Source organism: Syzygium oleosum, unplaced genomic scaffold (genome assembly GCF_021117445.2).
Source record: "Syzygium oleosum isolate NSW1041296 unplaced genomic scaffold, Sole_v2.1 Sole_v2.12, whole genome shotgun sequence".
In the NCBI taxonomy this organism is placed as follows: domain Eukaryota; kingdom Viridiplantae; phylum Streptophyta; class Magnoliopsida; order Myrtales; family Myrtaceae; genus Syzygium; species Syzygium oleosum.
Window position 1 is genome coordinate 10350851 of NW_026607496.1, and position 16813 is coordinate 10367663.

Genomic DNA, 16813 nt, shown 5'->3' on the forward strand with positions numbered 1-16813 from the left:
AAAAAGCAAAAAATCAAAATTTTCAAAACTTCACAGAATGACTTAGAATATCTGTGGCCACCTACTTTGAGTGAAATTTAAATTTTTTTAGGTGCCGAAAAAAAAATAAAAACATAAAAAAAATAAAAAATTTTAAAGCTTCACAGAATGACTTAGAATGCCTCTAGCCACCCACTTTAAGTGAAATTTAATTTTTTTAGGTGCCCAAATTGTATTTTTGATTTTTTAATTTTTTTCGGCACCTAAAGAAAATTAAATTTCACTCAAAGTGGATGGCCACATGTATTCTAAGCCATTCTGTGAAGTTTTGAAATTTTTGATTTTTTGCTTTTTTTTCTTTTTTTGTGCACCTAAAAAAATAAAATTTCATTCAAAGTTGGTGGCCACAGGTATTTTAAGCCATTCTGTGAAGTTTTGAAATTTTTGCTTTTTTTGCTTATTTTTATTTTTTTTCAGCACCTAAAAAAAATTAAATTTCGCTCAAAGTGGGTGGCCACAGGTATTCTAAGCAATTTTGTGAAGTTTTGAAATTTTTTATTTTTTTATTTTTTTCGGCATCTAAAAAAATTTAAATTTTGCTCAAAGTGGATGGCCACAGGTATTCTAAGCCATTCTGTGAAATTTTAAAATTTTTGATTTTTTTATTTTTTTTTTTATTTTTTAAGGCACCTAAAAAAATAAAATTTCGCTCAAAGTGGGTGGCCACAGGTATTTTAAGCCATTCTGTGAAGTTTTGAAAATTTTGCTTTTTTGCTTATTTTTATTTTTTTTTGCATCTAAAAAAATTAAATTTCGCTCAAAGTGGGTGGCCACAGGTATTCCAAGCCACTCTGTGAAGTTTTGAAATTTGTTATTTTTTTATTTTTTTCAGCACCTAAAAAAATTTAAATTTCTTTCAAAGTGAATGGCCACAGGTATTTTAAAGCCATTCTGTGAAATTTTGAAATTTTTTATTTTTTGCTTTTTTTAATTTTTTTCGGCACCTAAAAAAAATTAAATTTCGCTCAAATTGGATGGCCACAGGTATTTTAAGACATTCTGTGAAGTTTTTAAATTTTAGATTTTTAGATTATTTTTTATTTTTTTTGGCATCTAAAAAAAATTAAATTTCACTCAAAGTGGGTGGCCATATGTATTCTAAGCCATTTTGTGAAATTTTTTATTTTTTATTTTTTTTATTTTTTTCGGCACCTAAAAAAATTTAAATTTCGCTCAAAGTGGGTAGCCACAAATTCTAAACTATTCTGTGAAGTTTTGAAATTTTTGATTTTTTGTTTTTTTTTCCCACCTCAAAGATCGTGACTTCCAGATGAACATGTGTTTTGAAGAAAGAGTTCTCTCAGAAATAATTCTCATTTTTGGTCTAGAAATAGAAAACCTACTTTTTTTTTTTGCTCTGATTTCTGGTTCAGAATCGGTTCTGAAACAAAAAGTTGTTCCAGAAATAGAAAAATGGAATTGCGTTACCAAACGGGTTTCTGGTCCAAAATTATTTCTGGGAACAGAAAATCAGTTCTTGACAGAACCAGAATGGTTATCATGCGCTACCTAACAAATTTGCCAACAAGGATTATCGTAATCCTAGGTGAGGATTGTTAGAAAATCACGGGTTACAATTTCTCTACCGCAAAGGAGAAAAGCATTCAGAAATTGATAATATATATATATTGAATTGGTTAACGAAAAATAATCAAATCTACCAAAGGCCTGAACTTTTCCCTCTTTTCCATGTGGTTGAACCCTCGTTCATCACCTGACCTATCTTTCCCTCTCTCGTAACTTCCCTCTCTCTCTCTCTCTCTCTTCCTCTTGTCCCCTCCTTCCTCAGATCAAAAACCCACTTCTCCTCCTCAATCGCCCCCATCAAAGCTTCCTTTCACTCAGTGTCAACGCCAAAAAGCTCACAGAAATCAACTCGGTAACAGCGAAGGAAGAGATAAAGGGGAGTGAAAGGGGGGAAGAGGAGACGAGGAGCAAAAGAGAGGAAGAAGAAGACGAGGCACTGGGCAGAACTGGGCTGCTTCTGATGCTTCAATCTTGTTCTCCTTCGAACCCAACTTTTCGTTAGGTCAGTCTTGCATCTTGGTCCCTGAATTGTCCTTAATTTGCTAGTAGAGGCACTGTGTTCTTGGTAGAAAGCTTCAATTTTTTAGGCGGCGTTGCAGAGGCAGTGATGGTGATTGGGAGCGGTAATAACAATCACAATCACCAAGAAGATGTGGAGAGGAACCCTGCGGTGGCAGGGGCGGCGGTGGGGGTGGCGGGGGCTGCAGTGCCCAGAAGCGGCGGAGGGGGCGGCAGCAGGTCGTGGGGCACCACGGCTTCTGGCCAATCGGTGTCGACTAGCGGCAGCATGGGTTCGCCATCGAGCCGCAGCGAGCAGGCCATGGCTACCCCGGCGAGCGAGAGTACTTTTCTTCGCATGAACCACCTTGACATTCACGGCGACGATGCTGGATCTCAGGGAGATGTTGGGTAAGTGGGTGTTCTTTCTTTTGTTTAGCTGAATTGTGTTGTGTTGATGTGATGCTGGAGACAATTGGGGAGGTACTGTTATGTTTGAGAGGTCTTGATGAAATGTGAACCCAGTATCAACTTCTTTGTGGCTGAACTTATGTGAATTTCTGAAAGCTAGATTATATGAAACTTCTGATGCGTGCAATTGCAATGCTGGTTTGGTTTTGTCACTTCGGTGAAGAGCCAGTCACGTGTCAGCTTATAACGTTGGTGAAACGTGCAATCCATACTTCTTTTGGGTCCTTCAAGTTAAGTTGAATAGCTAGATTTAATCTAGTGGTTGGAATTGTTTGAATGTGTCTAAAGGCTAAATGTACCACATGATGTGAACATTTGATAATTAAATCCTACTTTTACTATTGGTGTCATGAAGACGAAGTGGGAAATCCTGTGGCAGTCCGTGAATTCGGGGCATCCGAATATAATAGTAATATCTATACTCAAAGTTTGATCTTTGTTTTGTGCTTGAGGTATTGCTTCATGTTTTAGTTCTTGTGAAGACTCACAAATTGACTGTTTCTGTTTAGTGGCAAGAAGAAGAAGAGAGGTCAAAGGGCAACTGCTGGTGATAAGAGTGGAAGAGGACTTCGCCAGTTTAGCATGAAAGGTGATTACTACACCTTCTGATGATTCCTTTGCTTGTTTCGTTGTTTGTGAGAAACAATGTATACTGTGGCATGAATGGGGAGTAATAACCCTATGACGCTTCTCCTAATTACAGGCCTGTTGCTATTAAGTCACCTATGAATAACTTTCCTCTTATTAATAGACATTCATCGTTTTGGTGTTTTAGTGTGTGAAAAAGTGGAAAGCAAGGGAAGAACTACTTACAATGAGGTCAGGCAATTTAACGTTTTTTTAATTTGCTTTCATTTGTTTGGCTATCTATATATGTATAAGTAAGTGCAGATTTCCATGTGTATGGCTCTTTTTATTAGCTGGAGCCAAATTCATGTTTCAATGGCAACGTTCACAACCAAGCTACTAATCCCATCGCGTTCTCTTCAGCTTTTGTTAGAACGAGGACATTCTCAAAAGAGTATTGAGGATATTTTCTCCCTTTGCTTAATTCTAAAATTGAAATCCAGTTATAATGATTCAATTACTTGTGGATTAGGAGGTGGTACAACATACATTCCATTGTTGCAATAAGTGTCGTGCTGCATTTGAGGCATTTGTATTCATTGCAACTAATATCAGTGATTATCTATGATGATCTGTGTTCTCATTTCTTTTCTCCTTTGCATTATGGAATTTTATGGTCTAAGTTAAGGACCTTGAATATTCATCTATTCAGACGTGGTACTAAACATCTTAGAAGGATCCATGTAGCCAATATCCCCTGTAAAAGGGCTTCTTGTTGATGTTGTTGGAATGCACCTTTTTTGCCTATAGTGGTGGTTTTGGCGTTAGTAGTTGTCATTATCTGAAATATGGGGGATTTTATTATATTTGAAGCAGTTTTTGGTATGATTTTGAGTTGGAGCTGGTAATGGTTACTTAGACCTTCTCCTAGTTTTTTGGTTTAGGCCCTATAATACATTGTTTCTCTCACAAAGTATCATAACCTCCTTTGATATCTTTTCTTTTGCTTCTCTTTCTCTTTGGCTTCATGACTTTCAACTTTTGTAATTTCACTGAAGGTTCATAGTATGAATCTCTTCTTGCCTTTCGTTTTTCCTTGGTTCTCATCTTCCAAAGGAAGGCCAGCGTTATCATTTTCCATTTCTTCTGATGTCATTTCCAATTTTCGTTAACTTTTGACAATAATGATCCAGATGTTTAGCTGTCTCCTGCAGGATAGGTGTCAGTAGAAGCTTTTTTGATTTTTTTGATCCTTTTGGTACATGGTCTCCTTTTCCAATGATCTAAAAGCATAGAGTTCATCATTATGAAAACAATGCCTTATCTCGCTATCTTCACAAGTTGTTCCTTATGTTTCTTTGTAAGCCTTTTTCCCTTTTGTCACTGCTAGAGGAGTTGCCACAGGGCCTCCCTCTTTGCATGACAAACTAGCCATGGCCATTAACAGAATGGCCTTCTCTTCCCCCATTCTTACCCCAGTATCCTAGAAATCATGGGATCAAGCGAATCTTCAACATTTGATGTGAGCTAAAATCTTCAATATACAGGATTTATTTACCGAGAACAATTTTACAATGGAAACAGGCAAAAAGATTTAGCAATTAGGAGCCGCTTGTAGTGGTCTCCTCGAAATCAAAGGTCAACTTATTTTGACTCAACTTCTAAATGATGTTCAACTACCAAATATGATCACGTGTAATTGTATCTTGCTTTGCATGTTAAAGTCAATTTAGAGCAGGTCTTTGCCATGACACTTAATATTGAAAGTTTTATGTTAAATTGTTGGCATGATTATAACTGTCTTAGACCCATTATTTTATTCTTCTGTCACTAGTCACCCTGAGTGGAATATTTTTACTGAAAATGGATTTTTCGCCTTGTGCTTTCTTGATTTTTCTAGTTGGTCCCTCTAGAGTTCGTCCTCTCTTGGTTTCACTTTCCTTTTGATGTTTTTGAACTTTCAGTACTCCTTCCCTTATTGGCCTGGAAAAAGGTGTTCCTTCCATTTCCTTCACTTTCTTCAAGAAGATAGTACGATTTGATCCTCGAAACCTCACTACAACCTCCATAGGATTTTATGTTAAAATAGATCAGCTAGTCAGCACCTTCTTCATGTGTTAGTGTAGCTGTTGCTTACATCTACAGCTTTAAAAGGGGCTGTTTCCCTTCAGCTTACTGTTCGGCAAATATTTGGAAATTGAACCAACCTAAAACTGAAGCACCCGACAGCTGTTTCTTTGGAGGTTGCTTTCACCTTCTTCAGAGTGCTAATGCTTACAAAGATGTCTTGTCAAATACATGTACCATTCACAGCAACTTGCATCACAACAGCTACACACAGCCAAAAAACCACCAAACTGTGGTCTTGTTATCCAATGCAGGGATTTGGTCTTATGTTTTTGTATGCAATCTTTCACTCTATATTTTTTTGTCCTATCTCCTTTAAGTTCATTATTCAATGGATGGCTTCGCTGATCAAGTGATGTGTCAGGACACATGACAAGATGAATAACGTCTTGTCAAAAATGTGTTTGGTGATGTTCTTCTCTCTAGGTTCATCTGTTGTGATAAGTTACTACTGTCCAAAGCTATTGCTTCTTCATTTTGAAGTTCATAAAGAGCAGCTAAGACTTAGTTCTGCAGAAATCATTTTGTTAACTCCCTGCTTTTCTGGCCCTAAAAACATTCTTCATTCAGCTTGCACTTACATTAGTAGTGACAGTTTGGCATTTGACTTCTTTCTGGAGAATTAGCAAGCTCTTTTTTTCCTTTTAAGCTTGGCAGGAACTTCCTGAGTGGCTGAACCACTACTTATGACTACTGAATGGTGAATGTCTCCTCTAAATAATATTTAATCTAGTCCTGACTCTCTATTTAGAAGGAGGAGACGATCTAATTTGTCTCGTACCTGATGATGAAGCAATCCTATCTGTCTGTTAATAACTTCTAGACGATCCTGCTATTCCATAATCATCTAGCAATAGAAGCATAAACTGGTTTTTGGCAAGTTGCAGGGATCGGGTTGAGTCAGCAGAATGATGGTCAACATATACGTTCCTGCTTTATCACAAAATAGGAAAAAGGATGTATCGTGTCTGGTGCTAATACATTTTTCAGTAAAACTTTCAGATATAATGGATGGTAGTTAGCTGTTGCAGATTTAGGGATTTCCTCTCTTCATTCTTGTAGTGGAGACATAATTTTGGTTCTAATTGTAGGGGAAATATCGATACTATTCCTTTTCTTGGGGACTTTCAGTTAAGTATATCTACAATTGGAGACCAAATGCTAAAGAATATAGGTTTCCATCTCTCAATAAAATTACTGGTCAGGAGTCTCTAGTGTTGTTGACGAACGACAAATTAAGTGCAAATCTGATTTCTCTATAATTAAGCCAGATAAAGTCACTTTTTGAGAGTGGATATGCTCTGGAGGACTAATTGCTCTGCATATCTTGTTGGTGCTTATTGTCTGCTAATGCGGAACCTCTCTTTAGTGATCAATCTGTGCTTGTCGTTTCTCACTTGAAAGCATCAATGAATGATCTTATCATGTGCATGGACAAAACCACTTCTTGAATGCAGCTTTTTGGTTTCATGTTTTATGGCCTTCTTCCCTGTGAGATTTCTGAGAGTTTGGAACACTTCCAGGTTGCTGACGAACTTGTTGCTGAGTTTGCTGATCCTGGCAATAGTGCTGCTACCCCTGATCAGGTTTGTGGGTTTTTAAGAAAGATCCTGCAAATGGCTAGGACAATATGACATCTGTCCGATTAAGTTCCTAACTTTGGTGCTTTTTTTTCCTCGCAGCAACAGTACGATGAGAAAAATATAAGACGAAGGGTGTATGATGCCCTGAATGTTCTTATGGCGATGGATATTATATCCAAAGACAAAAAAGAGATACAATGGAAGGGTCTGCCTCGAACTAGCCTAAATGACATTGAGGAACTAAAGGTGTTATACAACTCTGCAAATTTTCTCTGGCAGTGGATTATCTCTGCCCTTTGTTACCCCTAAAATTCTGCCATTGGCTTATCTTGGCCATTTGCTGTCACCATGCAGACAGAGCGTCATGGGTTGAGAAATAGAATTGAAAAGAAAGCAGCCTATTTACAGGAACTGGAGGAACAAGTAAAAGATCTTTCCCCCTCATGTTTTGGTTGGAAATTGGTTTTGCTTCGCTCTATTTTCTGTTTAGTCATCTATACCGATGAGCAGGTTCACTAACATCGTCAACTTTATCTGTTTATACATGAAGTACGTAGGTCTACAGAACTTGATACAGAGAAATGAGCAGCTGTTTAGTACGGGAAATGCTCCAAATGGAGGCATTGCATTACCATTTATTCTGGTTCAGGTGAATGTGCTCATCCCTTGACTCCATTAATTGGCATACATGTGATAGTTGAATACTGAAAGTGTAAATATTCCCCTATGGTGAGATTTCTCAATCTTGTTGGATCCAATGTGATAATATTATCAAAGGTGAAACAAAATAAAGATTCATCATATAAAAAGAAAAAGAAAAAGAAAAAGAAAATTATCTCATCATCTACAAAAAGAGAATAATTGTCTAGAAATTTTAAAATGTGTTTAAGTAGTAACCAAAGTCCAAACAAGATATAGAAACTTCTAATAGGTTAATGAAGTCTTGAAGGATGCATCACGTCCCATCTAGTTATTTTGCAGTTGGAATGCCTGTGAAGGAGATTCAATTTCTTAAAAAGTCTTGGAGTGCTGCACTGCCTTGTCTTATAGTACATTCTCTGGCATGATTAGATTTGTTTGATAGATGGGCTGTGTAAAAGAGAGTTTGTGACCTGTCACTTCATAGCTGATGAATGGAATGGTTTTTTTATGTTATTCAAATCAATTTTAGTCATATTGCTTACCAGAGATAAATTCTAGATGACCTTAATGGATGAATAGGTCAAGTTCAAAGAATGTCACTCTGGGTCTATATGGAATAAGTTTTTTATGCAAGCCCTGTTAGGTGGGAGTTCCTTGATTGCTATGCCTTCTGAACCTCCAGATTTGATTGAGTTGGATGAACTCTAAAGCACCTTTTTTTTTCCCTTGCAAATTGCAGACCCGGCCACATGCAACTGTTGAGGTTGAAATATCAGAAGACATGCAGCTTGTGCATTTTGATTTCAACAGGTACAACCATATGAGCAATTTCTTTGGTTTTTTTGTTTTTTTTTATTGCTCAACCAATTGTTCATACCTGCACTAGCAAGCTGCAACTTGATCTGCATAATCACGTAGCGGAGATTTTGACGATTTTAGTTCATTGTACCGGATAATTTTTTAACTAATTTTCCATGCCTCTCCTGGCTAAAAAAATGTTGTGGGTTGATATGAAATCGTCAGAAAGAAGCATCCCATTTTTCTCTCAATTTACCTTTCCTTCAATCATTTTTATGTTCATAAGTTGGATCTTCGTGAAACGCAATGTGCGCCACTACCCCTGCCCTAGTGGCTAGCTGCCAGTTTTAACTTCAATTTTATCACATAATCTCATTTTCCCTTTCAAAAGATGAGGGATGTTATTGAGTAATACCGAACTGAAATGGTGCATTGACCTTATTGCAGCACTCCTTTTGAGCTCCATGATGACAACTATGTCCTCAAGGCGATGAAATTTTGCGAAAGACCGGGAAACGACGAGATGGTGCCTGTGTTTCCTTCTGATGGAGGTGAAGGCTCCAGCATGTCGGGCATGTACCAACCACAGCCTCCATATCCTCCAATGTCCAGCGCAGTGGGTAGGCCACCTGCCTCTCCTCCTATACCAGGAATATTAAAGGCACGCGTCAAGCACGAGCATTGATCATTGATCATCCAAGCCATGGCAATATTTCTCACAATAGCTGTATAGTCTGTAAAGAAAGTGAGCCTTGAAATTAGTCATGTGGTTGCCATAACCCTCTTTCATTAGGAAATGTCGATTAACATAGAGATGGTAACTCACTCGGTCAGGAGATGGTCGAGAGGTTTTGGACCTCTGGCTCGTGTTTTTGTGCCAATGTCAAATTTTTGGTTCTGCAATTTGTTCATGGTTTCCTCCGCTCGATCTGGGGTTCAGAAGGAATCGTCGTTTTGTTCTGTTTTTCTTGAAAGGTGACTGTATAAGATCATTGATCTCTTATATAATCGCACTACAACATTATTTCCGCAATGTCAAAGTCCATGGATGTACATTTTGGATATTAACATTACAAATGTGTAGCGCAAGGTGTATTATCACACATTACAACTCATGAGTGAGCTCGGACGAAAATGAGACGGAGATTGATAAGCTGGATTGTCGAACCCATTGAACTGTTGATCCATCAATTGTTGTAGAAATATCCATCGAACTGTTGATTGTCAATTCTCATTAGAACGAGAGTATATTCCTGGAAATCCAACAGCATAACTTGGGCAGAAAAAGCAGAAAATCTTTTGAGTGTAGGCGGTGAGAAGTGGACAAAATCCTCAGTAGTGTACAAAACCTGTCGCAGCCACGGGGTCTCACGGTCTGATACATGTGGGCGGTCCGATGTGGCGCGAGTGGAGTGGATGACGACAACAGAGCATCACGTGCTTGGCCCATTGCATCACGTGGTGTGGTCACTACTGGAGTAAGGGCAGGGACAATAATAAAATCCCAGCATTGACAAGGAGTGGACGCTAGAAGGACAGTAGTGGTACTGCACCAGTAGCCATTTCTAGGCAAATTCATGATCGATCTTTTATACGCTGATGAGGGAAAAAGAGAAGAAATGGGTTGCACATAAAGAAGCCTGAAGAAGTAGTGAATGATGGAGATGCCTTCAGAAGTTATTCCAGGGAGGACCACAGGGGATGATGCGAAAGGCTACCCTCTCTCTCTCTCTCTCTCTCTCTCTCTCTCTCTCTCTCTGGTGTGTTTGTTGTGCAGTGTGTCGTTACCATGTGGCCATGAATGAATATGAATTGGGAGCAGATAGTCCAAATGGTGTGAGGGTATATAAGAGCACGTGTGTGTGGGATTTGAGAAGCAACGAGCTACTTCGTTTGGGGGTTGGAGAAGGTATTTGGACTAAGCGTGGTCAAGGTGACTGTCATTCGTCTGCATTTGCACCTGCACCTCAGTCACTCACCCAGTTGCTCGCCAAACACCAGAAAATGCTGATGGTGAGTTCCTGTGCAATGCAATCCGAACTGTATTGGGAACCCAGGTGCAGGTGCAGGTCCAGATGAATGCCACTTTGACTCTCTCTCTCTCTCTCTCTCTCTCTCTCTCTCTCTCTCTCTCTCTCTCTCTGTGGTAACATGGGGATCCTAACCTTCGCTTCTGGCTAATCTCGTGAATGCGCGCGAAGCACCATGTCCATGTACATTGAGTAAGGCTCCACTTACAAAGCTTAAGTAGAAGCAGAGATCCGCACATGACATTTGCTGTTTGTAAACCAAGCCCTTACCCAGTAAATCATATTTAAGGGTTGCTGTGGCTCTCAAGGTATAGCATTTGGTAGCGATCTGATTGATTCCATGTGAGGTAAGTCCTCAAAAGGAGTATCGAAGGTGACTTACACATTCTCTCACTTTAGTTCTTAGAAACTCGTGTATTATCAATCTCTCTCTCGAAGTTCAACCATCACATATGTATATCATTAGGTTCTCTTCTGTATTGTTTTCCCATGGTTCTTGGACTAAACTGTCTGTTTGTTGCTAGCTCCTTTGTCCGCTGAAGGATTCTTAAAGTAGAAAAAGCAAGTGCAATGGTTGAAGAAGAGGTCTTTTCTCCAAGGGGTGAAATGCAAGCAAAAGAGGGAAGAAGCAAGCTATAGCGAGAAGGGAGTTATTCAGCATGCTAGTAGAAATAAAATAACAACTAATCATGTGAAACACAGAATTCGATCATGGTTTGATTATGCTTCACACAAAACTGTCATAAAGTGATGAAGCACTGCAAGAACCATCATAAATCCATGTCTGATTAGCTTTCGACTATTAGGATATACATTTTGATGTCACTTAGGACACGATCAGATGATGTTAGAGAGTTTTTCTTTGTAAAGGATTTCAAATATCCTGAATGGGAAGTCTATGCTTCAGTTTGACTAAGTCCATTTTTTGTGTGATGAGTTAAATTTGAATGACATTATTGGAATTGATTTCTTGGTTCTCCCTTGACAAGTGATATTATCTAGTTTGTCCCCTCTCATTTCTTCAACGTCTTTCTCATAGCTAGATTTGTTCAACTATCAGATAAACCTTGCAAGATACACTCTAAATTGAGGGCGAGTTTTCCTCCATCACTGGAACTCTCTCCATCCGGTCTTTTGATTGGTGGTTACAAATCTGAACACTCTTACGCACAACGCATCCAAACTAATTAGGATCACTTAATGGTATCGCAATAATCATTGGTTTATGAAGTTTTGATGCTAGAGTAAGTACCGTTAGTTTAGGGAAAATTTGAAATAAGGCTTGAAGTTTGGCCCCTTTTTTTTTCACAAGAGAGTCCAGAATAGACATTATCTCAAATAAAGCTCTGAAATAACTTATTTAGTCTCAAATAAGGCATCGAGCACACCGGCCAGCTATATTTTCACCAACCAATGAACAAGCACATCTCGAGTGCATCTTACATGCCATTTCATGAGATGCATGAAAGCTACACATAAGGTGCATTTTCTTGCTGGCTAGTGAGCTTGGCAACTTAATTGAGACTAAGTTGGCAACTTTAAAGTCTTATTTGAAATAAGGTCCACTTTCAACCCTTTTTCGAGACAACGAATACGCTTCATATCCTTATTTTAAATTTTGCAGTTAGATTGTCATATATTTTCTACCCTTGGGCTCAACTTTCCCTCTAATTAATGCAGCACACCGTGTGCTCTACCTATTTGCATAATAAAAGTCATAATATTGTTAGTGTAGCAATCTTCTAATATACCATCAATTACACTCAAATAACCCAAGTTGATAGTAAATATTAAAGTGATGTATTTAATTATGAAATGCTGATTTACTGTTATGCTAGCATAACTCCACTCAATTAATAATAATAATAATAATAATAATAATAATAATAAAGTTAATAGTAGTGAAATGATGTATTTAGATTCGAATCATGAATCAAATTGTGAGCTAATCATAAATTAATTTTAAAGTTTGATGTTATTGAGAATCCCCATTATTTTTAGGGTTAATATTACGAAAAACTTCAAACTGGTACACATGTAACAAATTTACCCAAAACTAATTTTTTTACCACCAAAAATCCCAAACTTACACCTGTAACTTATTTACCCTACGTTAATTTTCGTTAAATTTTACAGTCAAATTGTTGAGTTGGATTAGACGTGGCAATTGACTGGTGTACCAATTTGGGGTTCTGCCTTTCATTTGTCACAGGTGTACTAATTTGTGATTTTTCGTGATATTAATCCAATTTAACAGAGCGTAAATTTGTCACAAGTATACCGTTTTGAGATTTTTTATGATCAAAAAATTAGTTCGAGATAAATTTATCACATGTGTACCAGTTTGGGGGTTTTTCGTGGTCAAAAAATTAGTTTTTGATAAAATTATCATAAATGTATTAGTTTGAGATTTTTCGTGGTATTAACCCTTATTTTTAAGTAATTGACACCGTGAGTCATCCAACCAATCAATTTAACTAGGAAAGAGTAGAATATATCAATACAATATATAAATCCACTACAATCAAACCTACATTCACTTGAATTTTCTAGTATAACAGTTAATCAAATATTTATATTAATATAGTATATTACCACTCGAATAAATAGAAAACATTGAATATATGTAAATTATTTTAGAGAATAAAATTCTAAATTTATTTACTCTTGGGAATAGTCATTTTTTAAAACGGTTGAAATGGTGATTTTTCCTTGTAAATCTACTTAATTAATAAAATTTAAATATTTGACCAACAAAAATTTAAATATCAGCATAGAAGTCTAATTGAGTTAAAATCACATTCACTTTATTGAAAGAGAAAAATGAAATAAACACATAAAAATTAAACTCCCGCCTTTCATTATGTTCACCTCTTCATTCTTGGGTCTCATCTATTATACTTGAAAGTTTTAACGCTTTAATAATGTTGCATTTAACCACGGGGGTTGTCTCAACAGCCACCCTTCCCACATGGGAAAGGGGAGATGGTGAATTCGAATCCCCACCTTCTCAGGGGATTGGAGGTGGGGACGTTTAGTTTCAGGTATGGGTTTCGACTCCCACATTCTGCAAAGAGGCAGAACAAAAGTCTGAGAGTAATTTAAAAGTTAGAGTACGACAAGACTAAAAAAAATACAATGTTACATTTAAATTTGCCTTTAATGGATTGTTCCTCTTACAATTCCACAACAAGTACAAAAACAAAATTGATTTGTCTTTTATTGTCAACTGTTTCCATTTCTCTCTCTCTCTCTATATATATATTCATTCATCTGTTAATGTGAGTCCTCCCTACCCTTTTGAAATATAATAAGTCAGATAAATTAAGCCTTTCTCTGTTTGAAATTCCTCGATTTTGGTAATTCTTTTCTTTGCATCAAACATTTCCGACTTACAAATTTAGCGTTTCACAATATATACTTGTACAACACAATACTATGTACGCTTGATCGTTGTTTTTTTGTATGTTCTCTCATTTCTTTGTTCACAATTTGGGCAAATATAGCAAAGTATGTAGGTCATTCGATCGAAAATTTGGCGGCACAAGCTTTGATGATGGTCATTTCAAAGGCCAAAGTTTCGACATTTGATGGTATCATTTATTCCGTTTTTGTATTTGGAGCTTCAAAAATTTGAATAATCAACTTAATTGTTTCTCATTTCAAACTTATTTCTTCCCTTATCTATAATTATGTTATCTATGTAATTTAGCTTTGGTCACAATATCAACCTTGCCCTAAAGTCAATAAAATTGAGTCCAAATGGTCTCGAAAGCCGAAAACCTTAAGGTTGCGTTTGATTGGACTTTTGACGAAATGCAAATGACTTTAAGTTGTAAGGATTTTTTGAAATGCAATTTGTGTTTGTGATATTATAATTTAAAAGTCCATTGTAAAGCAACTTTGGTTTTAATAGTATTTGGAATAATTATTTTTGCAAAGGACTTTTCTTATTTTTTATTAAAAAAAGAAAAAACAAAACTCAAACCCTTCGCCGTCTTCAGCAAAGGGCGCAAGCCGCTTGCAAGCTAGATCTAGCACTGTCAATTGTCGTCTGAGATTGTACAACCTCAGGCGACCCTGCTTGGGGTCATGCAGCCCTCGTCAAGGGCGCGCAACCCTAGGGACACGAATGACAACATTTCTCTTCCTAGGCCCTATTTCTGATTAAAAATTAAAAAATCTATTTCTCTTTCTCAGATGAGTTTTTGAACAAAAAGTACCGTTTGATAACGACACAAAATTTATGTTCTCGGAATAGAAATTCGTTTGATAACGACACAAAATTTCTATTCCCGCCAACCGGTGAGCGGCGGTGGCGGCGGCGGTGGCGGCGGACGGCCAATGAGCGGCGGTGGTAATAGGTGACGGCGGACGATGGTGGGCGGCAAGGGTGAGCAATAAAAGAGAGTTGTTATTTTTGTTTCTGTTCCAGAAATAGAAAAGTAAAAAATTTTAACTTCTTATTTATGTTCCAAATCTATTTCTAGGCCAAAATTTATCACATAAATAAAAAATGAAATTATTTTATCAAACAGATTTCTATTCCAAACCTATTCCCGGGGACAAAAAAATAGAAAAACATGAAAATAGATTAATTATCATTCACGCCCTAGGCGACTATTGTTGGGGTCTTGCGACCCCAACCTCCCCAAGCCGAGGTCATGTGACTGTCGGTGACCACTGTGACTGTCAACTAGCCACACAACTCTCGACGGAGTTTCAACAGCGATCTACATAGAGAAGACGAATAGTTCTTATGAGGGCAAAATCGAAAAATGAAAAACTTGGTGAGGGTAGTTTTGGAAAAAAAATATTAACCTAGGAATAGACCTTCCGAAAATGCTGAAAACCCAAATCCTGCTTTAGGCTTTTCTGTTTTACCTTGACTCGCATTTGGCCAAAAGGGTCTAAAAAAATTTGCCAAACATTCCATGTTTTCCCCAAGGGACCTTGAAGGCCCAAAGTCCCTTGAAAAAGTGGTTCTCAAAGGAAGCCTAAGCAATTGCAAAAGTTTGTACTGACATCTTTTTCATTGTGTTAACCATATATTATTATAATAGGTACCTACAATACTTTCAGACTCGTTTCATATTTTAGTTTAGTATTCATATTGATTGATATTCAATTATATATACAATATATATATATGTGCATATATTACATTATAATATATACACATTTATACCCATTTGTGTCCATTAAATACATCAATACGTTAAGATTTTTTGCTAGCCGTACTATATCATATCTTCCCTTTTCAATAGTAAATTCTTGGCAAAAGTACACCACAAGTGCCATAACTTGTGTACGGCGATCAATTTGGTGCCATAACTTTTTTTCGGATCACTTTGGTGCCAAGTCGGAGGAAAAGAGATCACTTTAGTGCCAATTTGGCCGGAAATCCGACGTGGCATTTTTTATTAATTTTTGACGCCGACGTGGCTCGCCGGAGGCTGAGTCAGCGTGTACAGTCAGCATTTTTTATTTTAAATAATTTTTTTCAGCGTGTACAGTCAGCATTTTTAATTTTAAATATTTTTTTCCTTTTTTCTTCTTTCCTTTTTTTTTCTTTTCTTTTTTTTCTTTTCTCCCATCGCCGGCCGGTCGCCGGTGGCCGGGCGAAGTCCGGGAAGAGCTGGGCAAGGGCGGCCTTGCCCATGGCCTGCGAGGGGCGGCCGACCTCGCCAGCGACAGGCGAGGCCGCCTCAGTGAGGCCGCCCTCGCCCGACGCCGGCGAGGGCCGCCTCGCCCGACGCCGGCGAGGGCCGCCCACGCCCGACGCCGGCGAGGGCTGCCCACGCCCGACGCCGGCGAGGGCGACCCTCGCCCGCCGGCGAGGGCCGCTCGCCCGACGCCGGCGAGGGTCGCTCGCCCGGGCCGACGAGGGGCGGCCGGGCTCGGGCCGGCGAGGGCCGGCCTCGCTTGTCGCCGGTGAGGGTCGGCCGCCCCTCGCCTGCCATGGGCAAGGCCGCCCTCGCCCAGCCCTTCCCGGGCTTCGCCAGTGGCCGGCCGGCCACCAACAACCGGCGGGCGAGGGGAGAAAAGAAAAAAAAGAAAAGAAAAGAAAAAGGAAAAAAGAAAAAAAATATTTAAAATTTAAAATGCTGACTGTACACGCTAAAAAAATTATTTAAAATTAAAAATGCTGACTGTACACGCTAGCTCAGCCTTTGGCGAGCCACGTCGACGTAAAAAATTAATAAAAAATGCCACGTCGGATTTCCGGCCAAATTGGCACTAAAGTGATCTCTTTTTTTCCGACTTGGCACTAAAGTGATCCGAAAAAATGTTATGGTACCAAAGTGATCGCCGTACACAAGTTATGGCATTTGTGGTGTACTTTTGCCGTAAATTCTTTTTCGCGAAATCATGTACTCACCAGACATCTACATAATGCCATACTGCTTTATTGATACACATGTCTTTAATTCGTTAATGACAAAAAATATTAAATTGCTTCATAGAACGATCTTAGAGAATGCACATGAACTTTATATGTTTCTCAGGGACGAGAATGACAAATTCAAT

The 16813-nt window shown here is 38.3% G+C and overlaps 1 protein-coding gene and 1 long non-coding RNA gene across 4 annotated transcripts; both read left to right on the forward strand.

Moving 5' to 3' along the window:
• Positions 1-1682: 1682 nt before the first annotated feature.
• LOC115665079 (transcription factor-like protein DPB) lies at positions 1683-9285 on the forward strand. Of its 3 annotated transcripts, none has more exons than XM_056316538.1 (10): positions 1683-2068; positions 2154-2475; positions 3045-3124; positions 3311-3354; positions 6753-6815; positions 6912-7058; positions 7167-7235; positions 7363-7461; positions 8194-8264; positions 8700-9285. In XM_056316538.1, the coding sequence occupies exons 2-10, from the start codon at positions 2174-2176 to the stop codon at positions 8935-8937; spliced, it is 1113 nt and encodes a 370-aa protein (XP_056172513.1). In that variant the 5' UTR covers positions 1683-2068; positions 2154-2173; the 3' UTR covers positions 8938-9285. The 3 variants fall into 3 exon arrangements, with proteins under 3 accessions (XP_056172513.1, XP_056172514.1, XP_056172512.1); XM_056316539.1 differs by having other exon boundaries at positions 2166-2475; positions 6918-7058; XM_056316537.1 differs by having other exon boundaries at positions 1684-2068; positions 2166-2475.
• Positions 9286-10503: 1218 nt separating this feature from the next.
• Positions 10504-11262, forward strand: LOC130139474 (uncharacterized). The gene is made up of 2 exons (XR_008817642.1): positions 10504-10629; positions 10807-11262. It is a non-coding gene; the product is annotated as an uncharacterized LOC130139474 (long non-coding RNA).
• The last annotated feature ends 5551 nt before the right edge of the window (positions 11263-16813 follow it).

What these genes read in the sequence shown, in the direction of transcription:
- LOC115665079 (XM_056316538.1), top strand. Translation starts at nt 2,174, where the DNA reads ATGGTGATTGGGAGCGGTAATAACAATCACAATCACCAAGAAGATGTG. An exon ending in GGATCTCAGGGAGATGTTGG is followed by an intron (nt 2,476 to 3,044) that starts GTAAGTGGGTGT and finishes GTTTCTGTTTAG; the next exon opens with TGGCAAGAAGAAGAAGAGAG. An exon ending in TACAGGAACTGGAGGAACAA is followed by an intron (nt 7,236 to 7,362) that starts GTAAAAGATCTT and finishes TTATACATGAAG; the next exon opens with TACGTAGGTCTACAGAACTT.